This window comes from Ceratotherium simum, chromosome 24 (genome assembly GCF_057802395.1).
Source record: "Ceratotherium simum simum isolate JZ-2026a chromosome 24, ASM5780239v1, whole genome shotgun sequence".
NCBI lineage: Eukaryota > Metazoa > Chordata > Mammalia > Perissodactyla > Rhinocerotidae > Ceratotherium > Ceratotherium simum.
Window position 1 is genome coordinate 87,939 of NC_141923.1, and position 27,071 is coordinate 115,009.

The 27,071-nt window shown below is 47.0% G+C and overlaps 1 protein-coding gene across 1 annotated transcript in view; it reads left to right on the forward strand.

Annotated features, from left to right (window-relative positions):
• LOC101407085 (disintegrin and metalloproteinase domain-containing protein 21-like) overlaps positions 1 to 15,782 on the forward strand; it is a 36,904-nt gene extending 21,122 nt beyond the window's left edge. The window contains exons 4-6 of the mRNA XM_004434400.3: positions 6,794 to 7,059; positions 11,910 to 12,127; positions 15,625 to 15,782. Coding sequence (XP_004434457.3) covers positions 6,794 to 7,059; positions 11,910 to 12,127; positions 15,625 to 15,782 — 642 coding nt within the window. The remainder of the gene's footprint in view (positions 1 to 6,793; positions 7,060 to 11,909; positions 12,128 to 15,624) is intronic.
• Positions 15,783 to 27,071: the final 11,289 nt, after the last annotated feature.

Below are 27,071 nucleotides of genomic sequence, written 5' to 3' on the forward strand. Positions count from 1 at the left end.
AGTCTATTCAGTATTTGTTGTTGTTGTAAGAAGAAGAGTTGTTGTTGTTCCTCAGCTGAGCAGCAGCTGTATTTGTAATACCAGAATCTGGAAAAAATCCAATACCAAGCACGAGCTCAATAGACAAATACACTGTGGTGTAATCACTCATTGGGATTCTTCCCATCATCACAATCTATGAATGCTTGACACACACAACAGAACGGTTGTATTCATAAGCAATGATGTTGAGTGAAAGAATACACATAAAAGTCACATGATATGATTCCATTTATTTACATTTAGTAAGTGGAAACTAATCTAAAGTAACACAGGTCAAGAGTTGGCTGTCTACAAGTTGGGTTAAGGGAAGAAGTGGGAGGGAGGAGTTACAGGTGAACAAAGAGAGACTTTTAATGGTGATGGCTTCCTTCACGACCTTCATTATGGTGATGGTTGCACAGGTGTGCACATGGCAATGCTCATCAAATCATATACTTGACATTTATGCAGGCTATTACTTGTCAGTTATACCTCCTTAAAACTATTGCAAATAAACTAATGGATAATTAGGATGGAAAGAGGGATAGAGATATTGACAATGATCCATGATATTTTCCTCACAGTTAACATGAAGAAGATCAAGAGAGGGTTCCCACTCAATAGATTCCTCCACTTTTCAGGTGGATTTGGAGAAGGGGCTGTGAGGACAGTTGCTTGTATGACTGCACAATTCTCTCCACACCACTTCAACTCTCTACTTTATTCTCTGCTGTGGGTTTCAGGTAAAAGGATGGTTCCTAAGCAAGAAACTGTAACATAATTTGAAACCTTCATGACACAAATCCTAAGCTCCTCGTGGGAGGTATTGCTCCTTCACACTATCTGACAGAAGTGAGGTCACCAGTGAATGCAGCTCCACTGCCTCGTGGTCAAGATAGCCCACTCGTTCCGTGTCTGTGTAACTCTACCCCACGAGGATGGAGTGGACAGATGGGGAGATATTGCTAGACTGGAATTGCTTCCAGTGTGTATCTGTACCACCTCTTCCAAAGTTGGAAACTTGGCGTTATATTCCATGTCAAATCAAGAGAAGGGGAAATGGTGGCTGAGGGTGCACACATGAGTGGATGTGTTACACAAGGAGGGAGAGTCAGTGCTATGTTGGTGCCTTGAGAGAGGTGCAGAGCAAGAGGATATTGCTTCCTAGCACAAGTAAAGCTGATGCTCACAGGGTGAAACCACATTTTTCCAGAGCCACCACTACTTTTAGAACCTGATGAAGCTGAATGGAATCTGGCAAACCTGACTGGCTTTCCTCTGGGAGAAATGTTGGCCACATAGATCATGATGAAATAGATCAACGTGTGATGACTGAGGGGAATCTTAGCAATGTGCCAGCAACTTATAACTCTCATGCCTCCTATTTATCAGTTTACATTTACTACAGAAGAAATCCTCTGTAAATAAATTTCTGAGAACTGCTCCCCACAAGGCCAGGGGACCCGGCGTTGTACAGTCAGCCGACGATCTGTGTACAAGTATGAACATTCACGACTGAAGGCTGAGTCAATTATCCAGTTATAATGGAGAAAATATATCCCATGCATGCTCAGCATGACACAGTGTACTGTTCACAAACACAAAAACACATACTACCATTGTTCTTCTAGGTGGAAATCTGCTAAATGGACTAAAAGAAGTATCTTTTCTTTATTTAGTCTCCCAATGCAGAGACTCAGTATGTCTCTCCATGATTTACATGTTTTTTAATCTTTCATAACTGTTTGTTTTTTTTTCTTATTTTCCTCACACAGCTCCTATACATTTGTCTTAGATTTCAGAGCTAAATTTTTGGTGCATTGTAAATGGCATTGCTTTTAAACTCAAATGATAACTATTCATTTCTAGTATACTGGAAAGCAACTGAAATTGCACCCTGCGTCCTGGCTCGTCTCTGTGATTAGTTTCAGGGTGTTTTGGTAGATTCTTTGGTGTTTTCTATGATGACACCCCTGGTGTCTGTAATGAAGACAGTTTCATCTATTCTGTTCTGTCCTTTTGATAATTTTCACTAAAGCACTAATTGAGGAGAGAATGTCCGTACAACAAAGGACTGGTTTTGCTGGTCAAACAGCTTTATCTGCACAGAACTCCCTCTCAGGAGTGCTGTGGTCATCTAAGTTCTTCTGCCACTTCCCTCTGCACTGTGTCAGACACACCTGCCAGTTTCTCTGAAATTTTCTCCTGCCCTTAAGGTGGGATGAAAGTCTGGAAGCTCAGGAGGGTGGGGACCTTTCCAAGAGGAGGGTCTGCATTTTCTGAGGCCTGGGCAAGGACACTCACCCCAGAGACGAGCCGCTGAGGCACAGGACCCCCTGTGGTTCCTTCCCCTGGTGAGGCCAGGGCTCCTGGAACATGCAAATTCCTCTCCAGCTCTGTTTATATCACAGTAACAGTGTGCAGTGTTGTCGGTCCCTCTCTCTTTCTGTCTCTCTCTCTCTTTCCATCCTTGGATGAATAGCTCTAGGAAAGGCATTACACTCTCCCTTGAGAACATGAGACTCTTCTGTTTCCTCCTTTGTCTACTGATGGCTTCCCAGTGTGAGCAGCTCAGGAACATCTGAAAAGAGGTGGCGGGAAGAGCGTGCTCTGTGTGTGGCACATAGTGATGGCGTCCTGTCCCAGTCTAAGTTTCAAGAGTCAGGCCCAGGGCTGGTGAAACCATCGGAGACCATGTCCCTCACTTGTACCCTTTTTGGTTACTTTGTCACCAGTGGCGAATCCTGCTCCAAGAGGAGGGGATAGAATGGCTGGGACGTGGTTACTATAGTCGATCATCATAGAACACGGAGCACAGCCACTCCATCAAGGACCGCACCTCCATCACGGCTAACACATCCAGGAACCAGTTCTCCCTGCAGCTGAGCGCTGTGACCACCGAGGACACAGCCGTGCATTGCTGTGCAAGACACGATGAGGGGCAGTCAGTGTGAGCCCAGAAATAAACCTCCCTGCAGGAGACAGGAGGGGCTGGGCTGAAGGGGGCACTCAGGACACCAGGGGGCGCACAAGCCCTGCCAGGTAGCAGGGACCAGCCCCAGGGCAGGTGCAGAGGAGATGAAGGGCTGCTATCCTGCCAGCATCTGGGGCGTCCTCTCATCTAGCGGTTTTCCCAGGCACCTTTCCAGATCAATGATTCTGTGCCTTCCCTGATGCCTCTGAATTCAAGAAGATTTGTTGTAATAGGATGAAATTTTTCAAATGCACAAAAGACAGACAGTGACTAAGAGAGGTATAAATATGTAATCAGGCTCCCTTTTTCTTTTTTCCATTCTTTTTTACTTCCTTTCTGGTGGTCCCTGCTTGGCCGCCTCTGTCTCCTCCCCCCTGCTCTGCCCTCCACCTGGGAAGCAGCTTTCTCATGGGTGGGTCTTGTGTTTGAGGAATGAGAGTCTCTGTTCCCACTTGTGAGGTGCCAGGTGCACCTACTGGGACCCTCCGGGGGCAGGGACACCCTTCCAGAACATGACATCACCTGAGACTTACCTGACTCCTCGGCTGTTGTGCTTTCTGAATCCCAGCTTCCTGGGAGAGGGAAGGTGACTGCAGCAGGTCAATGATGACCTGTGGTGGTACTGCCGATTTCTGCTCTGACATGTAAAGATCTTGGAAATCATCACACTTATTCCTCTTAAAAAAAAAAAAGCTGAAAAAACTGAAAATTAGTCTCTTATCCTTGACTTATCAGAGGAATTTCAGGGAAACCTCCACCCCAATAACTGGGAACACAGGCACATCCAGAACCCCAGGTGAGATCAGCTTCCTGGAACAGAAAGGGGGAGCACTTTCAGGGTAACTGTGAACGGCTGGAGGACAAGGGCGGATGGCATGAGGGTGAGAGGTCCTGGGGCCACACGCCACAATTTTGTGGGATCTCCCTCCAGAATCCTCCAAGTTCAAGATGAAGATCCATATATATCCCCTCGTGACTGTGACGGCGGGGGGCGGGGAGAGCACTAATCACTGAGAAATCCACCCAGAACCTTCCCCAGGCAGACCCTCTTGGGGAGGGAGTTTTCCAGAACCTTATCATGGATGGGGGAAGGGAATTATTTCCCATTCCACACCCACCCCTCAGGATTTCTGTATCACCTAATGGGTAAAGTATTGTGAACAAGGTGAGGAGATTCAAGGAAAAAGGCTGGGGACCCTGCAGCCTGGGAAGGGAGTGGGACTGGGAAGTGTCCTGAAGTATGGGAGAAACATGTGAAGGTCAGAGGTTAGAGGCCAGCACCACCACATCACTGAGAGTTGATCCTGAGAATGTATAACACCCCTCCGCACACACAACCACCACACCTGTATCATGAGAGTGGATGAAGTCTGAAAGTGCTACAAGAGGCAGACTCTCTGAGGAGGAGAACTTAGGGACGCCCGGGGTCATCAGAGGAGACAAGATAGGGACAGAAGAGCTGTTTGAGCCTCTGAGAGCTACAGCTTCCAGACCAAACTCATGACGGCTCTCTCATGGGCCATACCATTCTTTGCTCTTTCCTTAGGGTTCTCTGACAAAGATCCTTCCTCCCCCTAGAATTTGTGGTGCATTCAGGACTATGCATCAGGGTTCAACCAGAGACACAGATTCTGGAAGAGACAGGATTTCCCACAGGGAACTGGCTGGTGAGGTCGTGGGTGACTGAGCAGTGAGTCTGTCTCCACGTGGGATGTGGGGCCTGGAGTCCACAAGGCAGGTGGTGAAGAGGAGAGATGACCAGACGGATGGAGACTTGAGGACTGAGGAGCTCGAGTCCATCCCGGTGACGCGCAGAGGCCAGGGTGTCCCTCATGGAGCTGACCTCCCTCACCTGCCTGCTGCTGCCCCGTCCACCAGGTGGCCCTGCAGAGCAGCCTCACCTGAGTCTGCTGACAATGGCGCTGCCTCCTCATCTGTCTTCTCAGTGGTCTCCCCTCCCTCAGGGGTGGGGTCTAAGGAACCCCTGTTGCGGGCCCAAGAGTGGTCAGTGGTGTGGTTGTGTCATTTCTCTCAATCTGTGGGACAACACTGGCCCCTTGTCCCAGGGAAACTGCAGGATTCCAGGTGCTGCAGGAACAGACAGACCCAGTGCACATGCTCTCCCCAAGTCTGTGCTTGAATCCTGGTTCCTTTTATTTTGTCTGCAAAGCAGGTCACATCCCAGGCCAAGGTCAGCGTGGGGCACTGCCAATGAGCAAGATACAGGGGAGAAGAGCAAATCTGGGTTTTTTTTTGCTGCAGATATCAGGCTGTGTGTGTGTGTGTGTGTGTGTGTGTGCACGCGCGTGTGTGTGGGTGTTCTTGGATAGTGGGTGTGGATTGGACAGGGAGCCCCATCATTTCTATATACACGTATCTCTCATGTGATGATAAACCAGAGGAACCTAAAGCAGATGTGAGGCTGCCCCAAAGCCCCCAGGGTTTCTGACTCATCGTGAGTGTGGACTGTGTCAGGGCATCTGGCAGCTCCAGGGACGGGGCTACCTGGTGGTTTCATAAAATCCTTGCTTGGGGTCTCCCTGCAGAGCATGTGGGTTTAGTAAGGTCAGTTCACTATGTCAAGAGATGATGTCAAATCACATGGTGACACTAAAGGAGCACCCTGAAGTCAGGGCACAGCCATTAATACTGGACTAGAGACACTGAGAGGTAAATGCCCTGTGAGTCCAGACAGGACCCTCCATGCAGGGTCGGGGGTGGACTACAGGAGGAGCTCAGGACCACCCAGCACAGGGCTCCAGCCCAGGAGCAGGTGCAGAGGGGGCTGGGGAGGGGCTTCCTCTGACAGCCTGGATTTTCCTTCTTTAAAAATAACTCAAGCAAGAGTATGACAAGGACTGCTGAAGGGCGTTTAAGTATCCTACTCTACAGGGAGAGATTCCTAACTCAAGTCAGTGAGAACCACATTCAAAAGGAGAATTTGTAGGGCTGCTAGATTTCTTAACTTTGCAAAGTTGGAAGACAAGAATGGTTTATTATTTCAATGGCAGCAGCATTTTTGGAGACACTCCGAACTCAGGAATAAGACATTCTGAATGGCTCCAGGTGGTCTCCACTCCATTCAGAGGTGGATTCACAATGAGGTCCTCGCCTCTGGGGCTTGTTCCTTTGTAGGAGGAGCTGTGTCTACACAGAGTTCAGGGACATGGCAGGGAAGACATGTCCTCAAACTAGGATTAGGACTTGGGCCCTCAGCCTCCCACTGAGCATGGTCCCTGAGTCTTCGATCTTTTCTCAGGATGGTCCATGTCTTTTTGTGTGTGTGTGTGTGAGGAAGATCGGCCCTGAGCTAACATCTGCCAATCCTTCTCGTTTTGCTGAGGAACACTGGCCCTGGGCTAACGTCCATGCCCATCTTCCTCCACTTTACATGGGACGCCGCCACAGCACGGTTTGAGAAGCGGTGCTTCACTGCGCGCCTGGGATCCAAACCAGTGAACCCTGGGCCACCACAGCAGAGCGCGTGAACTTAACCGCTTGCACCACTGGGCTGGCCCCTGCATGTCTTAAGTATGAAATATTTAGACTCATGAGTATGCAAATGATTGGAGATGTACTAGGTTAAATACAGAAATGTCTGCGTCCTCAGAGCATCATCCAAATACCACCCCTCCCCTACAGAAGCCCAGAGAGCACAGCCCCTCACCATGGACTGGAGCTGGAGAATCCTCCTCTTGGTGACAGTGGCTACAGGTAAGGGGCTCCCCAGTCCCTGGGGTGAGGAGGAGACCAGGGCCAGTGAAGGAGATTCCATCCACTCCTGTATCCTCTCCACAGGTGTCCACTCCCAGGTCCAGCTACTCTGGGGCTGAGGTGAGGAAGCCTGGGGCATCAGTCAAGGTCTCCTGCAAGTCTTCTGGATACACCTTCACTGACTGCTATATGAACTGGGTGCGACAGGCCCCTGGACAAGGGCTTGAGTGGATGGGATGGATCTACCCTGAAGATGATGTTACAAGCTACACACAGAAGTTCGAAGGCAGAGACACCATGACTGTGGACACGTCCACAAGCACAGCCTACATGGAGCTGAGCAGTCTGAGGTCTGAAGACACAGCCATGTATTACTGTGCGAGACGCACAGTGTGATAACCCACATCCTGAGTGTGTCATAAACCCTGAGGGAGAGGGCAGCTCTGCTGGCTGAGGAGATGACAGGGATGATTATATCAAAGGCTTCCTTAGAGAACAGGGTTTAGTAATTGATGGAAAGGAACAATACATACATGTGTTTGCTAATTATGTTGGAAATTTTGCATAAACTAATCAGTATTTGAGCAAAGTTCAGGAGCTGGGGAAATGCTCAGATCAGCAATCTGACATCAGTGTTCCCGTAAAGGTGTCTGTGTGCACGTAACTTTCGCAGTCAGTTGGGTAGACTCCTGGTGGCCCGCACCTCAGTCACATGGTGAATCTCTAAGTCGACAGGTAATAGTCCAAGGTCTTCCAGAGTGGCTGCCATCTGCATTCCCCCAGCAATGGACGTGGTTTCCTGTTGCTGCACATGCTCACAGCATTTGATTTTGTCAGCGTGCTGTGCTGTCGTCCCTCTGATAGGGGAGAAATAGTATCGCACTGTTGTGTTATTTCTGGATTCCCCAATGAAATAGCATGTTTATCCCCTTTTCATGTCCTCTTCATGAGGTGTCTATTCAGATCATTTACCCATTTGAATGGAATTTTTTCTCTTGTTCAGTTATAAGTTTCCTTTGTTTATTCATGATATAATCCTTTCCCAAAAAAGTGATTGAAAGCATAGTCTCCAAGTCTGTGTCTTGCTTTTCATTCTCTTATCAGCGTGTTTCTCAGAACAAAAGGTTTTAATTTTGATATAGAAAAATTTATCACACTCCTCTTTCATGGACCATGGTTCTGGTATGATATGTAAAACTTGACTATGAAGTTCAAGTTCACCCAGAATTTCTCCCATGTCCTTAAGCCGAGGCCACAATCAAGGGAGGGAGGTCATTCTCCACCTCCCTGTAGGGAATATATCAATATTATTCTGGACTGGAGATTTTTCCTTCATACACCAATGGCTTTATTTATTCAATCATCTATTAATATCAGTGATTGCACTTGCAAATTTATTTCAAAATTTGTGTTAAGATACAATGTTAAATATTCATTTTCTTGCGCATTTTTTTCAGATTTTTAGCCACTGGGAACTCTTTCAGTTTGGCCCCTGTATTTATTTTATGTGTTCCAATCCTTTTGAATTTTGAGTACTTTCTTACTTTCTGGTCCTACAAGATTCTACAGGCTCATCTTTTATATTGTCCTCCTCTGTCCTAGAAGTACACGATTTTCAGATGCATCATAGCTCCTTTCACTGGGAATGTTATTAGGAACTGAGATTCTGGGTATTGGGATATTGATGGGGGTGTCCTACCCTTATCAGTTGTTTTGCTTGTAGGACCTCTCAGTTAACAAAGCTGGGGGATACTGTGTGTACACTAACCCATGGGTACACACACCCCTGTAACTATTTCTGTATCTAAACTTCTGCACCTACACTAAGGTCGACGTGGGAACATACAAATGTCTCCAGCTCTACACCAATACCACATGGACCTCTCCAGCCTTCCTTCCGTGCTTGTCTGGAACTCCCCCACTCCAACCCTGAGGAACCTGGCTCACAGCATATGCCAAGCCTGTACTTAGTTGTTCCTTGCAACGTGTATAGCGGTTGCAGACCTGTGAATCCGAATCCCTGTTGGAAACACCTTTATCACCTAGAGCACAGTGCTGGTGCACAGTCTCTTTAGCCTTTATCTTACAGACTCCACTCATTTCCAAAGTCACTTAGGCCAGCACATTCTAGCCCCGCCCTCTTCAGAGAAGCTATTTCATGGATGTGTAGCTGAATCAGATGTTTTTATACAGTCTGCATCCCATCCTGGAGTCCCTGATCTCTTCAATATTTTTTTAAATTCTATACGTTAGGGTTCACTTTTCGTGCTGTAACATTCCATGAGTTTTGCCAAATTCATAGTGTTATGCATCCACCATTGGAATCCCATACATAATTTTTTCTCTGCCTTCTGAAAGGCCTGTTCTGTTTCATCTCTTCTTCACACTTTCCACAAATTCTTGGCAAACCTGATCTTTTTACTATATTCATAGTTTTGTCTTTTCCTGAATATCAAAAAAAAGAAATCATATATTATGTAGCATTTTTGTTAACATTTCATTAATATGAAATATTTATTAATTTATAAAATTATAAATTTATTTACTTATAAACAAACATTTATTTTATTTTTATTAAATATTAATTTATAGTTATGGATTTGTTACATTTAATATGCAATTAAATTTTATTCTTGCATTTTCATAGTTTGATATCTCATATTTTTAAATTTCTGAATACAGTTTCATTGGATACATATACCACACATTTTTTAACCATTCACCCATGGAAGAACATTTGGTGCTTCTAGATTCTGATAATTATTAATGAAGCTACTATAGTTATTTATAGTTTTTTGTCGACGTAAATTTTCAATTTAGTTATATAATTATCTAATACTATGATTCCTGGATCATATAATAAAACTGTTTAGGTTTGTAAGAAACTGCCCTCAGTAATGACTGTGCAGGTAAGGCCACTCAGCTGACCCAGTGACCTGGCTGGGAGGAAGCCCGGTGCACAAGTGGATCCAAGGTCCGGCTCTCAGCCTTGGCTGAGCTTCCAGTCAACAGTCAAGACCAGACTTGTGAATGCACATTTTGGAAGGAATCCTCCAGACACCATTTCAGCACCTCTAGAGAGCACTTCCTGGGTAGCAATGGGCCTTCTCCTCCAAGCCTCATTCAAACCACAGAGTGGTGAACAACAGAGTGACTGTTGTTGTTTTAAGCTGCAAGGAGTTGTGGCAATGTCTTGTGCATCAATCAACAACTGGAACCAATATGACCTGTTTTCAAATAGAATCCTGTTTCCCATTTCGTACATGAGGAGTACATGACACAGTTTGAGTAAATGCCTGGACAAAGATCACACTGAACATAGTAGTGCTGGGAACCTATTCCAGATGGTCCAATATCAGAGCCCATGGTATTTCCTCTTCATAATTCAGGGAGGACCTGGGAGCTCACAGTGAATACATTTGCATCTTACCCTGTAGGAAGGTTACAAGTAGAGAGATGACATCACCTGATTTACGCTTTAGAAGGACCACATTGACCACAACAATGAAAATAGTTAGGAGATAATTGTGATGGTAGATGTGAGTGAAGATGGTGACCTGGGCTGGTTTGCAGCCCCACCGGGACATGGGGTTATGATTGTCTAGTCACCCCCAGCCAGCAGCTTTATGAGCCACTGGGCTTTCTGGAATTCCCAGGACACCCTGTGCCATCCCAGCCCACACTGTGAGAACCTCGCTGTTTCTGTGACTGTTAGACAAACTCACAGGATGGTGTCCTGTGATCCATCCTCTTGATTGTGGTGGGGCCTATGTGTCTTCTTGGAAAATAAGTTATTAACCAATGACCCATCCCCTTATCAAACCCAGGGAATTACAGGTGTGAATCTAAGTTTGCTTGAATCCCCCCACTGTTCCTGCTGAGATAATAACAGAGATTAAATTTAAGGAGAGAACATTGGGAAGATGGATCATTTCGAGGCTGGATGCAACTTTCTAAGTTTGATGTGAAGGATAGGAATGGATCGGGTTGTGAATGACAAATGTGGTTTAACAACTGCATAAGTCTGATGTTATTAGTGTGACATTACTACTGCTGATAGGTTGACTAATAGGAATTAAATGTCAGAAAGTGTGAATCAGTGATGAGCTGAGGGGAGGAAATGCAGGAGCAAGGTCCCTGAGAAGCCATTAAGAGGCTGCATTCAGAGCACGAGGGAACATGTTGAAATTTATTGGAACTTCTCACATTTTAGAAGCATCCGAGTCCTTTGGGGAAGGGGACGTTGAAAACAATGTCCATGCTCCTTCCTAAACCTTGAGAATGAGTTGTCCGAGGGATGCACCGACCCCGTCTTCATCCAGGCTGTTTCCTGATGCAGCCTCCTTGGGAGTGAGCTCTGGAGCTCCATCCTTGTCCAGTATGTTCTTCCCTCCCACCTGGTGCCTATTGACTTCTGACTCTCTGAGCTCTGGCTTATCAATCCCAGTGAGGGTTCTAAAGCTCAACTCATTTTGTGTGGCTGTCTGACCCTCTCTGTGTTGGTCTCACAGGAGTCTCTCCCCAGAGCCCCGGGTCTCTGAGCAGCAGCAGAGTTGAGGTCCTGTCCATCTGGGACACAGTGTCCAACTTGTCCAGATGATCTTCCTCCCTGATCCCCTCAAACAATTGAAATTCTTGGGCTGGATGTGACCTCAGCCCTCAGGAACTGGGTTATGATGATTGCGACACACTTGGGCATGTTAGGGGTAGAAGAAAATCACAGTCCATGGAAAATACATAAGAACTTTGAGGGTGTGGCCTGAGGGTGGACAGGGTGTAAAGAAGGAAAGGTGGGTTTCAGATGTGTGATATAATGAGATACCCAAGGTCCCATCGGGTTGTCATCACATAACAACCTGTCAAATCACCAATGCATAAGATGGATGGAGTACAAGGCTGGAATGTAACTATAGACATGTCCCACATAATGGCATTTCAGTCAATGATGGACCGCATATATGACACTGGTCCCATAAGATTAGTTCCACAAGCATAGGTGTGTAGTAAACTATACAGTCTAGTTTGTGTATGTACACTCTATGATGTTTGCACAATGATGAAATCACCTAATAGTGCATTTCTCAGAACTAATTCCCACCATCGACCAGTGCATGGCTGTATAATAACTGCAATGAAACAATTTATGGAGCTCACAGCCCCTCTCCCTCATCTGTGCTGTCACTGGTTACTCCATCACCAGTGGTTCTGGTTGGAGCTGGACCCGTGAGCCCCCAGAGAAGGGCCTGGAGTACATGGGGCAAATCGATTATGATGGGGACACATACTACAATCTTTCCCTCAAGAGCCACACCTACATCTCCAGAGACACGTCCAAAAGCCAGTACTCCCTGCAGCTGAGCTCCATGACCACCGAGGACACGGCCGTGTGTTACTGTGCAACAGACACAGTGAGGGATAGTGAGTGTGAGCACAGACACAAACCTCCCTGCAGGAGGGGCTCAGGATCCCAGAGGGAGCACAGTACATAGTGAATGAGGAAACTTACCCCAGGAGCAGGTGCACTGAGCAGCTGGGATCAGGCATTCTGTTGTCATCATTGATTTTCTCTCCTCTTCTAGCTCTCTGATGTCCCCAGAGTCACTTTGGCCTTGTTATTTGTGGCTCTGTGTTCTCACATTCTCACTGCAGGAGAAGAAGAAGCAAATGACCTTCTCTTTTTCCAGACAGGATGTTTCCAGTCACTGGGGATCAATACTTCACCAGGTTCCAATGTGACCCAACTTCTTTCTTTAGAAAAGCAGATCACTCTGAGGCTTCTCTCCAACCTTGTGATTGGGAAGCATTTGCTGCCAAGAGAAGCATCCATCAAACCCACACTCCCCGTGTGCTCACCTCATCCATTTGGCTCTCAGACAACACAGATCAGTGACCAATGGGCCCCTGCCCTCAGACAGGGGTATAGCTGCTCACTCTTCCCAGCTCTCCCCGCAGTGGGAGGCACAGAATGGAGGCTCAGTAAAGTTTTACAATCAATGCACCTGACCCCCTTCACCCCCTAATATCCATCTCATTTGTTCATCCATGGATACACCACGGCTGGTCACAGATACCTCGTCTGAAGCTGCCTTCAGCCTCCTGCTGAGCCCACGCGTCATGCACACATGGAATTTCAGGTCACGAAAGCTCTGGTGCAGACCAGGCCTGTGTCAGGTGGGGTCACCGTTGGCTGCTGACCTCAGGACACCTCTACTGACGCACGTGCCTTATGTCAGAGTTGTTCAGATGGCCCCACCATCTGCAGAGCACCACACTGGACATGTCTACAGACAGCTGGGGTCACAGTGATCAGGGAACAGGCTGGGTGGCCTGGTCACCCCAGTGTCCTCAGGGAACAGAGCCCATGTACACAGGTAAATCCTTCCAGGGCCACAGTTATTTATGGAAGAGACAGAGGAAGAATCACAGCTGAAAGGACTTTCAGGGGAAAACTGAAAAGCAGCAATCAGAGGTGAGCTGAGTGTTCCAACTGTGAGTTTGCACAGAGGGGAGAATATGCATTTAGACAAGTAGTGCTTTCAGTAATCACGTTCAGAAACAGTGCTTTCCAGCCACTTCTTTGCACTCACCATCACTGTCTAACACCGTCATTTGGCTTCACCGTCCACTTCAAGGGCCAACCACAAAATCTGTAAATTCCAAATCACCCAGAGCCAGGCCCATTTCCATCACTAATAAGGACATTGTAAGTGACTCACAACAGCCTCATCGTCCGTGTCCCCATGGTCGTCTCCTCTTCACAGAGTAAGAGCCTGACCCTGAAGTTGAGCTCTTCCAGCCCAAAGTCTTTGGAGGATCGACACGAAGCTGATAGGACCCCAGGGTCGTGAAGGCTCCGTGGCTCAGAGCGACCAGTAGGGGACACCCTCACCTCTGCAGTCTTGGACCTGAGCATCCCCTGGGTGGTTACATTAGCAACTGCACTGGAGAACATTCCTTAAATTCCCCACCACCCACTTAAGTGTAACGTGTCCACTGCTCTCCCGAGACAAACTGAGAGAGCTGATTACCCTCCATGTCTTCATGTCCTGCAAGGTCCATCTCTGTGTCACTTGTTCAGACGTTAGCTCTACACAAACACCTCTACAAAGTGCTCTCACTGGAATAACTAACATTCTCATGTCAGTTCCAGTGGATCCTCTTTATGTCTCATTCTGCACAGCCTCTCTGTGGGCTTAGTCCCTGCCGGCCACTTTCTTTTTCTTGAAATAACCTCTCAGATGGTTTCTTCTGGAATCTCTGCTCAGTGTCTCCGTCACAGCCTTTGATGTTTCTTCCACATCTGCCTGATGTTTAAATGATATAATTTCTCAGGGGTTAGTCTGATTATCTATGCTACCATACTCTAGGGAAGTTCACATTGTACAGTCCAATCAAATGAATTAAGCTTTGAAGCAAATCAGTACTTCATGCAGGAAATTTGATCTCCTGGTCAGAGGGCCACAGCAGATCAGAGTTCAATGACATGAAGGAATCCAAGCAATGTGACTCTAACAGTGTTAGTGCCCCCGTGTTCATATCAGTGTTCTCCATGCCAAAGACAGTGGAAGTTGACAATTTTCTTAGGAGCATTTAGAAAAAACATCAAAATCAGGACTCTTTAAAGAAAGTATTTATAAATTAGACTTTGTTAAAATTAAAAGCATTTGTCCCACCAAAGATACCATTAAGAGAATGAAAAGACAGGTGTAGACTAGGAGAACACATTTTCAAACCACACACGTGATGAAAGTTTGCGTCAACAACATGTTAGGACTTTATATATTATGTGGGGGAGCTCAGACCCTCTGACCACAGGGCTCAGCCCCAGGGGCAGGGCAGAGGGATGCTGGGGATTGAGGGGCTTCCGTTCAGGGTTAACATTCCCTTTCCTGTGAGCAAATCTATGCCAGGAGTCCTTGGCATTTACCTGCCTCTGAACCCCAACTTCACTGATAATACCAGGCTGAGTAAAGAGCTCAGTTAATCCTCTTCCATAATCATTCCAACATTAGAAAGATGCTGGATTCTACAGATGCACAGTCACTCTTCTTGTTTTCAGTCTTTTATCCATGTAAAAGTGTGGTTATTCTGGATGTAATGAGTTTGGGTTTTCTGCAACATGCCAGAGGGTGACATTTGGGAAGAGTTTGCTCAGGGAGCCATAGATACAATGACAAGACTTCCAACATCAAGGATCAAGGGCCCCCCAGCCAGCCTGGGTTTGGGATGTGCTTACTCAGATCTAGGCAAGGTCATACGTGACTAAATTTAAATAATAAAATATTGAGGACTGTCATTTATTTTGTGATTATTTTTACTCCAAAGTAGACATCAAAATTTTATTCGTATATGAAATTACTATAATAAAAATTTGACAATTATCGATATAATAAAGTGTTGGGTAACAGAAGGTAGCTAGAAAAACGCTGTTCCCTTTTAACACCTATTTCAAGGTGCATGAGATTTATGATAGGTAGTCTACTCATCTCATCCACCATTTATCTTAACAGAAACCCAAGGATGTTCTTTGACTTGATTCCAATGCATCTTATCAACCAAGAACTCCCCTTCCCAGACTTACATGCTGAGTGATTTCAAGGGAAGAGACGCCCTACTGGGTCCCCAGAAGGAGCAAGGGAGCCCGACTCTGCCCCTTCCCACTTATAAGGACAGGGTTCCTGAAACGCAAACTTCTCTTCAGTCTTGGGCTGTGGGAGCTCACAGCTCTCTCCTCAGACAGGGCTGAGGTCTCTGGGGAAGGTAGAGCTGTAGTCTAGAAGAAGATGAGATTGTTGGGTCTTCTCCTTTGCCTGGTGACAGCTCCGCATTGTGAGTGTCTCAGATGTCAGACCTGGGTCTATGGGGATGGTTGTGACTGCACGTGACTGACAGGGACTGATTCTCCTTGTCCCTAGGTGTCCTGTCCCAGGTGCAGCTGCAGGAGTCGGGCCCAGGACTGGTGAAGCCATCACAGACCCACTCCCTCACCTGTGCTGTCACCAAGGCTGCATCACAAGCAGCTATTACTACTGGCACTGGATTCGCCAAAGCCCACGAAAGGGGCAGGGATTGATAGGATACATCGGTTATAGCAGTAGTACATCATATAACCCATCCCACAAGAGCCGCATCTCCATCTCCAGAGACACGTCCAAGAACCAGTATTCTCTGCAGCTGAGCTCTGTGACCACCGAGGACATGGCCGTGTATTACTGTGCAAGTAACACAGTGAGGAGAAGTCAGTGTGATCCCAGACACAAACCTCCCTGCAGGGAGACGGGAGGGGCTGGGCTGTGTGGGGAGCTCAGGACACCAGGGAACACTTAGGACCCACCAATTCTGTGTTTCTCCCCGGAAACATGAGCAGATGGAGGTTAAGGTCTGGTTTCCTGTCGGGGTCTTGGGTTTCCTCCCCTTACAGCACTTTCCCCAGGGGAACTTCTCTGGACTCATGATTCTGTGTTTACCTCTTCATTCTCTGAATAAGAAACATCTGTTGTAACAGGAGAAAACTATACTCACATGCACAAAAGGCTATGAGTCATTTACAGTTGATCACTCCTGTCCTTAAATTCCAATTAATTATCAAAACTTATGATGCATGTCAGCTAAATCTATAAAAGAGACCCTGTTGGAGTCAACAATACAGCTCTACACAGCTCAGTGTACAACCAACCAGCAAGCAGCAGCATAAAGTGCAGCCTGGACATCAGACAACAGAGACATTACAAATCCAAGGCCAGAGGAGAAAGACCCTGGCAGTGGGGATCTTTGTTTTAAGACCACACTCACAGCATCGCTTTTAGTTGACACCATGAAAATGCAGAAAGAATCCCATCACAGCTTGAGATAGAAGTTGAGTCAACCGAGCCCACTCATACACACACAGAGAATGTAAAATCTTTGTTACCTCTATTATGGAGGTGTGTGTTGAGAGCATGGCAAGTCTTTAACCAAGTCAGAAATGGTTTGACAGAGCCTGGAAAGGAGACTGGCTCAGGGGTTTTATTGTGGTTCAGGGTGTGGGGGGGGAGTAAGTGTCCTGCTCACAGGAGGTCTTGTTGGTTTGAATCTCCCTCCAGCATCAAAGGGGGAGAGCACATGCTTTCTTATCAGATTTCCTATGTGTGGGCAGAAGGAGAAGAGGGGGGGATGAGCCTTAAGGTGTCAGCAGTCAAACACCAAATGATACAGTTTGAATATTTACTCCACTTAACAACTATAAAACATGAGTGGAAAATAGAGATAAATGAACATTATGGATAGAAAACAACTCAAGTCCCTAAAAAATGAGAAGGATCCCAAGGAGGTAACACTATTGGTAGTGATGACAACACCTAACAGCACTGCCATCCTATTACATAGTTTACATATAAAGTTACCACCACCATCTCCAATGTATATCTTTTCAGACAAAAACACATGGTGGGGGGCCACATCTTCACAGTCACACAGTGACTCCACATATTGGTAATCTGGCCCAGCACATCGGGAGCTGAGGGCCCCCACTATCTGTCTCTGTTTGTGTCCTGAGTGGAGTTTGCATTTCTCAATCTTCTCCCTCGAGGAGACAGTCCTGAGTCCACAGTGATCTTGCAGACACTCAGCTGTGTAGAGAAAGAAGCAAGATTAGGGGCTACCAGCCATTTCAATGATGATAGTAATGACTACCCTCCAGCAGAAATGTCTGCCTTGTCACAAAAGTAAACTGCACGACGTATTGACAAGAGTAAATCCAAGTCCATGGCCACATTGAACACACCTGGTCATGAAGCTGTTTCAGTGAAGAAGTGTTCACTCAAGTTAAGTGAGCCAGTAACACTGTTTTGAATTATCATAAACAGTGGAGTGGACACAGATTTGTCTATATTCAATGTTATTTTTACATTTAGCTGCCATCCTGAAACTTTTGAATATCCAATACTTTAGACATGAGATAACAGATTAGGGAAATGGACTAGAATGTTTGTGTAAGAGTTTGGAGCCCCTGGGGTTGTGGCGGGCGTTTGATAAATGTATCAACATCCCTGTGAGTAGAGGGAGGATGGGGCTGTTCTCAAAGCAGTCCCCATCCTGCCCACATCGGGCTCCCTTACCAGCTCCTTCAGCACACTTCCTGCATGGGAAGAAGAGGACTCTGGTCTTGGTCAAGGGGAGCCCCAGAGAGAGGCTGAGTTCTCCAAGGGCACAGATAGGACCCTCCTCCCAGAGGGAGCCGCAGGAATAAGGAGCCCCGTGCACATTACCCCATTTACGTGAAAGTCGGCTCCCACATGAAAATCCCCACTTGGGCAGCCTGATGAAACCACAGCTCTCGTTTACTCACACTCAGGGTCCTCCTCACACAGGAACATGTGTATTTTCTTCATCTGCTGAGTGTGGCTGGAATTATGAACTGAACCCACACACATCTGATGTAATGATGACAACATTCTGATCTGAGATCACTGCTGTCACGAGAGCCAGGCACAATGGAAATGACAACAATATTAAACACAATAATAACACCTGAAGTCAAACCCACCTGCTCCTTTATTCACCAGGAGGACAGATTGCTCTATGAAAGAATAAATAGTGAGTGGGAAATTAAATCCCTGACATTCTTTTCCCACAGAACCTGAGGACCTATAGATCCATCATCACACAGGCTTCTTCAGGGGTCCCTGTCCCCAGGACCACGCCCCACCATGCAAACCCCCATTCCTCAGGGGAGGGAGGAGGAAGGGGGAGGCAGATACGGCCTCAGTGCTTCAGGCTGTTTTCTCCATCCTGCGTGGTCCTCAAGTACCAGGTTCCTGTACTGATTTAAAGACTTTATGAATTATGAATACACTATGTAAATGTCATCATTGTTTCTCTCTCTCACACACACACGGGTTTCAATATATATGTTAGCACGAGATCTATTCTCATGAGGATAGAAATTAGTAGGCTGTCAGTGTTTGCTTTTTTATCTTCCAAAGAGAACTCCTGATGTCATTTCTATTTATTTAAATTTTATCATTTCTCAATTAACCAATCCGTATCTCTATATTCTTTATTCTCTAAAATCATCAAATACTTTTATATAATTAGTAAAGTCAAGCTCCCCATTTGCAATTTTCTGTGAAGCAGGAAGGGTGAGCAGAAGGAAGTGAGTCACATGCCTGGTTGTCCCCACACGGCCATGGGCCCTGCAGGCAGAGCTGATGTGAGGTCCTCAAACGGAGACCAGAGCACTCAGCTGTTATCTAGGGCCTGTGTTCTGCTCACTATTAGTTACTTATGTGATCGCAGCTGGGGTCACATACTATTTACTTATATGACCTATGGACTTGGGCAAGCCATTCTCAGGTGGAGTTTTCAAAGAACTTGCTTCAGAAAAACTGCTTGCTTGATAATTCTGGCCATATGAGCCTTTCCCTTCTGTAAGCCAGTCACGGTGAGGGTGAATTTCTGAGGATCATGCATGTTCTCTCACCCAATGTAGTGGGAACCATGTTCACTGAATTCAGAACTCACTGGCAGTGACACAGAGAGCAAGCAATAGATACTTCTAAAATGCATGAGACTGTCCCCTGAGACCAGGTGCTGGCCCAACATAGAGAGTGCTGAGGAGCTTCACCAGCTGTCTGTATGTGGTCCTGAGAAGGGCTGGAAATTCCTCAGTGTCCACCCCAAGGGACAGAGTCCTGAGGCTCACAGAGTTCTTGCAGACACTCAGTTGTGCACAGGAAAAAAGCAGGATTAGGTCCCTACTGGCCATGACAACAGTGCTGGGAAAGATGACCATCTCAGCAGACATGTGTACCTTGTCCCAATAATAAACTGCACAGTTAGTGTTATGAATAAATCTACCTCCAGAGCAATGATGGAATATGCCTATGAGTGAAGCTGTTTCTGGTGAAGAAATGTTCACTTCCGTTAAATGAGCCAATAAAGCTGTTATGAATTACGATAAACATTGGAATCTACCCAGCTTTGTATGAATACAATGTGAAAATTACATTTAGCTGATATCCCTGAATTTTGAATATCCATTAAACAAACACGAGATAAGGCAGAGGGGAAGTGGATTGGAATGGAAGTCTGACAATTTAGAGGACTCTGGATGTGAGGTGGGTATTTGATAAATGAAGATACCTACATCTCCATGGGAGTAGGGGCACAGTGACTCTATTCCCAAAGCTGCCGTTCACCCCTGACCTCATCCGAATTCCTGAGCAGATCCTTCAGCACATTCCCTGGACTGGAAGAAAAGGCCCTGGACATGGTGAGGGGCAGCGCAGAGAAGACTGAGTTCTCTGAGGGCAGAGTCAGCATCCCCCTCCCAGGGGAGGCCCAGAGACAAGGACTCTCCTAGATTCTTTCTCCTTTTCATAGAAAGGCACCTCCCTTATGCAAATTTCCACTCGGGTCATCAGATGAAAACAAAGTACACAGTCACTTAAATTCGGGCTCCTCCTCACCCTTGAACATATTTTCTGGATCATGGATCTCATCTGCAGGAACATGAATCACCTGTGGTTCTTCCTCTTTCTGGTGGCAGCTCCCAGATGTGAGTGACTCCGGGACTCAGACATGGAGATATGGGGACGCTGCATCTGAGCACTTGACTCGCTGTGTTTCTCTCTGTCCCCAGGTGTCCTGTCCCAGGTGCAGCTGCAGGAGTCGGGACCTGGCCTGGTGAAGCCCTCACAGACCCTCTCCCTCACCTGCATTGCCTCTGGTTTCTCCTTAACCAGCTATAATGTGGGCTGGATCCGCCAGGCTCCAGGAAAAGGGCTGGAGTTCATCGGTGTTATATGGAGGAGTGGAAGCACATACTACAACCCGACTCTGAAGTCCCGACTCAGCATCACCAGGGACACCTCCAAGAGCCAAGTTTATTTAACGCTGAACAGTGTGACAGGCGATGACACAGCCGTGTATTACTGTGCAAGAGACACAGTGAGGGGAAGTCAGTGTGAGCCCAGACAAAAACCTCCTGCAAGAATCAGGAGGGGCTGGGCTGCAGGGGCTGTTCCCTATACGAGGGGGATCACAGGACCCATCAATTCTGTGTTTCAGCCCCAGGATCAGGAGCAGATAGAGATTAAGTGCTGCTTTCCTGTCAGGGTTTGGGACTTCATCACTGTATAGCAATTTCTCCTGGGAACTTCTCTGGACTCATGTTTCTATGTTTACCTCTTCAGTCTCTGACTAAGAAACATCTGTTGTAACAGGAGAAAACTATACTCACATGCAGAAAAGGCAGAGACTCGCTTACAGTTGATGACTCCTGCCCATAAATGCCATTTATCACAGCTTCTTATATCAGCCAGCTAAATGTATAAAAGAGACTCCATTGGACTCAACAATGCAGCACAGCACAGCACAGCGCAGCTCAGTTCAGTGTACGAGCCAGCTATCAAGCAGGAGAATAAAGTGCAGGCTGGACATCCGGCAACAGCGGCATGGTGATTCCAGAGTAAGAGAACAAAGACCCCCAGTGGCAGTGATTTAATTGACACGACATTCATGGCACCAACAGCAGTTGTCACCCTGCAAAGGCAGAGGGCTCCACACCAGGGCTTGGTGTGGATGTCCAGTCTGATGACAAACACACACACTAAGGGAATATGAAGCATCTATTAGGTTCATGATTGCAATCTCTGGGAAGAGCAGGGCAGACCTTTCAGCGAGTCAGAATAAATGCATTGACAGAGCCAGGGAAGAAGACCTGCTGAGGGTTTTAATTTTGGTTCAGGGGTGGGAGCAGAGTGAGCAATTCCGCTTACAGGAGGGTCTCATGTGCTTTCAATCCCCCAATGACAGTCAGTGTGAGTCCAGACACAAACCTCCCTGCAGGGAGACAGGAGGGGCTGGGCTGCAGGGCGCGCTTAGGACGCCAGGCACTGAGTCAGCCCCAGAAGCAGGTGCAGAGAAGGTTCAGGGCTGGTTTCCTGTCAGGGTCTGGGGTGTCCTCTTCTAAAAGTTTCTCAGGGAACCTCTCTAGATTCACATTTCTGTGCTTATTACTTATCCCTCAATTAGAAAAGTTTCTTGTAATATGAGCATAAAAGCATAGTTTCACCTGTAGGGGCAGAAATGACTCTGCCTGTGGTCACCAGGATCAGAGTCCTGAGAGAGCTCAGGGGACCTGGTCATTCTTTTCCTTTCAGACTCAGAACAGTGACCTCAGTGGGATTCCCTGAATAGAATGGTCTGTGGGTGTCAGGTTACAGCCAAGAGAGAGTCTGGACCAGGGTCGGTGACCTATAGAACCTAATATATGTCATATCTGACCCTCCGCCTCAGGTGCAACTGTGCACGTCAGACTCAGAACTGATCTGGGTCTCTCTTTTTCTGCTAGTCCATTCTCTTCCTCCCTGGTCTTTGTTCTCACATCTCTCTTTTCTCCTTCTGCTTCCCAAATTGGAGGATGTGGTTCCTAAATCCTGGGGGCAGACCCTTTACCTGGAACTCATGTGTGGCTCAGGCTGTGGATCCTGCAGCACGGGGGAAAGGCTGGTGGGACTTTCTCAGTCTCCACTGACCAGAACCCTCCCCCTGTCCTCTGTGCATGGACTCCACTGGGAAATGCAAGTGCACATGAGTAGCCTGGATATAATGATGGTTTTGTCAATATGGAAGTTAGATGTAGAAGTGATCCTGTTCTGCTCCCACTGTCACAGTGTCACCTACCTCACCTGTGGTTTTGGGGAGAGCTGAGGATGGTCACCCTGTGCTCTGAGCTCTGTGAGATGGTGTCCAGGTCTCTGTGGACTGTGTCCTTGTGGCTCCAGCAGGATGACACAGCACCCTGGGGCTGACTCACTGCTGCATGAAGTGACTGCCCCAGATGACCATTTGTCCAGGAGCTGCCTGGTCCTCCCTCCACTGCTCTCTCTGAGTCTCCTCTCATGTATATTCCCTTCATTCCTGATGATGAAATCACTAATTTCATGTTATGCAATCACTATGAGGAAAGAACACATTTCATTTATTGAACAAGCATTTGGCTCTAAACCACATGTACTTTATAAAATATTTCTCCCAGATTTGTATTCCTCCACCATGGGGGATTGGGGTGGAAATTGAGGCACATCTTTCGCCTCACAGAGAGATGTCCCTTCTTGAGGAGCTCCCGAGTCTGATTGGAGATACACAAGTGTCCTCATTTCAAGTAGGAAAACCTGGCTTCTCTGTGAGGGAGGCTCTGCTGTCTTCCACGAGCTCTGCAGATTTGTTGGCCTCAGAACCAGGGTCATGGGTGATGACGCCTCATTGTGTGTCACAGGTTAGGAGGGCACAATAGGACAACTTAGGGCCAAATTTTAATAGGGCTCTTTCAGAGGTTTTTGTTCTATTTGGCTGCTTGCAATCTTTCCTTTTTCCCTTCGTTCTTTTTCAGAATTAAAACACATTTCATTCATGTAAAACCCATGAAAAATGCCAGCAGGGCTTGGTGAGCTCTATTAGGTAGAGTTATCATTGTGTAGGATGCTGTGGGGTCCTGGGGTGACTCCAGGATGATGAGCCCTTGTCATGTGGGTAGACATTGTGACAAAGAAGGTCATTGTCCTGCCTGATGAGGATCAGGATACTGGTGACTGAGTTCTCAAGGGTTTGTGCCTGGGCACCACAGTCCACCCAAGAACAATAGAGAGTGCACTTGACCTGAGGTGGTGAGAATTCTCACTAAAGGAATTAGTACAGAGGTCAGCCTCATGTCTCCCAGGAGGGCTTGTCATGTGGGGAGGAAAAGGCTGTTCCATGATCCACTGTCATCACAAGTGCAGGAGAATGAGGTGGAGAACGCTGCCTTGTGGGGCAGCTGCCACTGGGAGGACCTGTTACAGGAACTCTCCTGTGCATAGAGAGAGCACATATGTCAAAACTGCACAAAGTTAACAACATAAATCAATGTGATTGTGTTTATTTGTCAAGAGAAAGTACAAGCATAAGAAGAGGAACACAAGTCAACATAGAATTTAATCTTCACAATGTTCACAAACATCATAACTTTTAATATTAATTTATTAAAGAAAATAACATATCAGTTTTCTCATGATAATTGTTCTAGGCTAATAGTGTAGTTTCAACTACATCGTGAGTGCTTATAGTGTATATATGCTGATAGGGATTGGTTTTCTTTTCAATAAATTTGTTAAACTGAGGTTGAGAGGATGTTGATGGGGCACAGAATAGAATACATTATTGAAATACATAAAGGTAAAATATCTGACAGTTGCTTGTTGAATAGAAACTGTATTTCAACACGATTGGATTGGGGACAATGTGTAGGACCACAGAAGTAGGTTGCAGTAAGAATTAATGAGACACCATTCATTCAGTCCAAATTTAAGAACATCCTCCTTCTACTTGTTAAATAGAGAAGCAGTGGGATAATCACCCCTGTTGTAAACAGTTCTTTTAAAATGGGTGTAAAACCTTGAAAGTCCTTTTTCCATTTTCATTGGGCTGAATTAACTATTTACAATGGAGTATGGCCCAAGAACCCTATTTTGTCAAGTCAATGTGTAAGTGCCAAAGGAATTTTAATTAAAGCCGTTACTCCTCAGGTCAGAACACCCATGCTGATTATGGGGTGTTTTAAGGCAATGGGTGGAGAGAGAAGTCAAGACGGTGCCGTAGGTGGATTCTGAGCTCCCCTCCTCCCACAGACACAGCTGATTTACAACTACTCTGCAAAAAATTACCCCGAGACAGAACTGACAACTGGATAAGAGGAACTCCTGCAGCCAACGACAATCCTAACTGAGGCGGAAGAGGCAGAAACTCCCCTCTGGAGGGAAAAACACCACCTTCACAAGCTGCAACGCAGAGCCTGTGTAGAAGAGGCACAAAGACAATCAGCACCCTCTTCTCTTTCTGGTATAATTTTTTCAGTAAATTTGGGATTTAAAATTGGGTCAAATTCTACATTGCTTTTTCGTTATTTTTTATTCTCCCCCCCGACCAGTATCCAGTTCTCTTTCTTTCCCTGAGCCCAGTGTCAGTCACAGGTGAGGCTGAGTCAACACACATAACTCATTCTAAGACATATTAATAAATCTGGTTGTGCCCGATGACCCTTCCTCTAGTGTGTAATAGATCCGTATCAACACACCCCCCTATTTCATACTACAAACATGTAAATCCTTGATTGTCACACCTAGATCATGTTTGCTGACTCCATATTCATTCTACAATCTCGCCTTCCCTCCTGCTATGTCTACCCTCAGGAGAGACTATCTATGAAAAGCACAGACCTGCTGTGGAGAAATGTCCAGGACACAGTGTGTACGTGGATGTCGTGTCTGACCCCACAAGGGCCTCCCTTGAGCTCCATTCTCTGCCTCTGCGAGCAAAAGCGAGAAGATAAGACAGGCTGGAAACAACAGCTGACCCAGAATTCACAGCAGATGCTGTGTGCTGGTGGTGATTGAGGTGCTATAAAGTCCAGCTCAAATCACAAATGCTCAGAATGAGTGGAGCACAAAGCTGGCCCATATCTCACAGAACAACCACAGTGTAACAATGTAACAACGCCTAGAGGGGATGAGGACCCCACCACAGGAGAGTGTACGGGCAAAGAAGGCAGGAGCTGTGCTGGGCTCAGCACTGAGGAAGCGAGACCCAGGACCTGAGTGGATGAGGGAGAGTCGAGCTGAGATCAAGAAAGGGCGGGAGGGAGGAGGGTCTGGAAGGAAAGAAGCTCTGGGCTCAGAAAGCGGGACCAAAATTGACTTGTTTCCAAGGATGCTCAAATACCAAATACCAAGGACTCTCCTTTCCTGGGTTACACAGAACATGAACACAAAAGAGGAGACACATGCAGGGGCTCTGGGACGACCAGGGTGAGCCAGACCTCAGTCCCTCCCCACTTATAAGGACAGGGCTCCCCACATGCAAATTTTTCCTCAAGCTCTAGGATAAAATCTGCTCTTGGGCTGTGGGTGCTCACAGCTCTCTCCACAGACAGGGCTGAGGTCTCTGGGGAAAGCAGAGCTGTGGTCCAGAAGAAGGTGAGACTGTTGGGTTTTCTCCTTTGCCTGGTGACGGCTCCTCAAGGTGAGTGTCTCAGATGTCAGATCTGGATCTATGGGGATGTTGGTGACTGCACGTGACTGACAGCAACCGATTCTCCTGGTCCCCAGGTGTCCTGTCCCAGGTGTCCTGTCCCAGGTGTCCTGTCCCAGGTGCAGCAGCAGGAGTTGGGCCCAGGACTGGTGAGGCCCTCGCAGACACTCTCCCTCACCTGCTCTGTCACTGGATTCTCTATCACCAGTGATTATGATTGGAACTTAATCCCCTAGCCCTGGGGAAAGGGCTGAAATGGATGGGAGTACATAAGTTATGGTGGTAGCACATAGTACTGCCCATCTCTCAGGAGCCACATCTCCATCTCCAGAGACATGTCCAAGAACCAGTTCTCCCTGCAGCTGAGCTCTGTGACCACCGAGGGTACGGCCGTGTAATACTGCGCAAGAGACACAGCGAAGGGAATTCAGTGTGAGCCCAGACATAAACCTCCCTGGAGGAGGGGCTGGGCTGAAGGGGGCGCTCAGGACCACTAGGGGGCGCTCAGGACCAGCAGGGGGAGCACAGGACCAGCAGGGGGCGCTCAGGACTCAGCGAGCACACAGATCAGGTGCAGGAATCAGGTGTGAAGGGAATTCTTCCTGGAATCAGCGATTTCTTCTCCAAGCTCTCAGTTGCCCCCAGGGATGATGCGTGTTTAGTTCTTCCTCTAATTTCTCATTCTATCACTGCTGTCAACAAATGAGGAAGTAACAGTGCAGATGAGACATCACCAGGGACTGGGGACCTCTCCTTCCCCAACTTCCTGGAAGTCCTGTTTTTCTTCTTGACAGTGGAACATTCTGAGGGCTCGCATTTTCCCTGTCATTGGGCTGCATTTCCCACAACCAGCGGCACCAGCACAGTCCATGGACCTGTGTGCTGAGCTCAGTTTCTCTACTCCCATGTGCACACATTGTCTCCACATGGGCCTTTCCTTCAGAGGGGCACCTATTGACCGCACGGGGTTATGATCAGGCCCCCCCAAGACCTCTGCACCACTGGGTCTCTGTCTCTCCCTCAAGGCTTTAATCGCTTGCTGCTTGTTTACTCGGGTGGTTGTGGAAACCCACCCTAACCTCACCCTCGGCCTTCTACTGTCTAAATCCTCGCTGAGTCTGTCCTATACCCTGAGCTCCATGGGCTGGAGCCCTGTTCACTCTTCCCAGCTCTCCCCACAGCACCAGGCTCAGAAGGGAGGGTCAATAGAGATCTGGGCATTAATGTGCCCCATTCCTCTCCTAGCACCTGTCTAATGACTCTGTCTGTTCGTGGACACCCAGCGCAGGCTGCACTTGGGTGGTGTGAGGCTGGC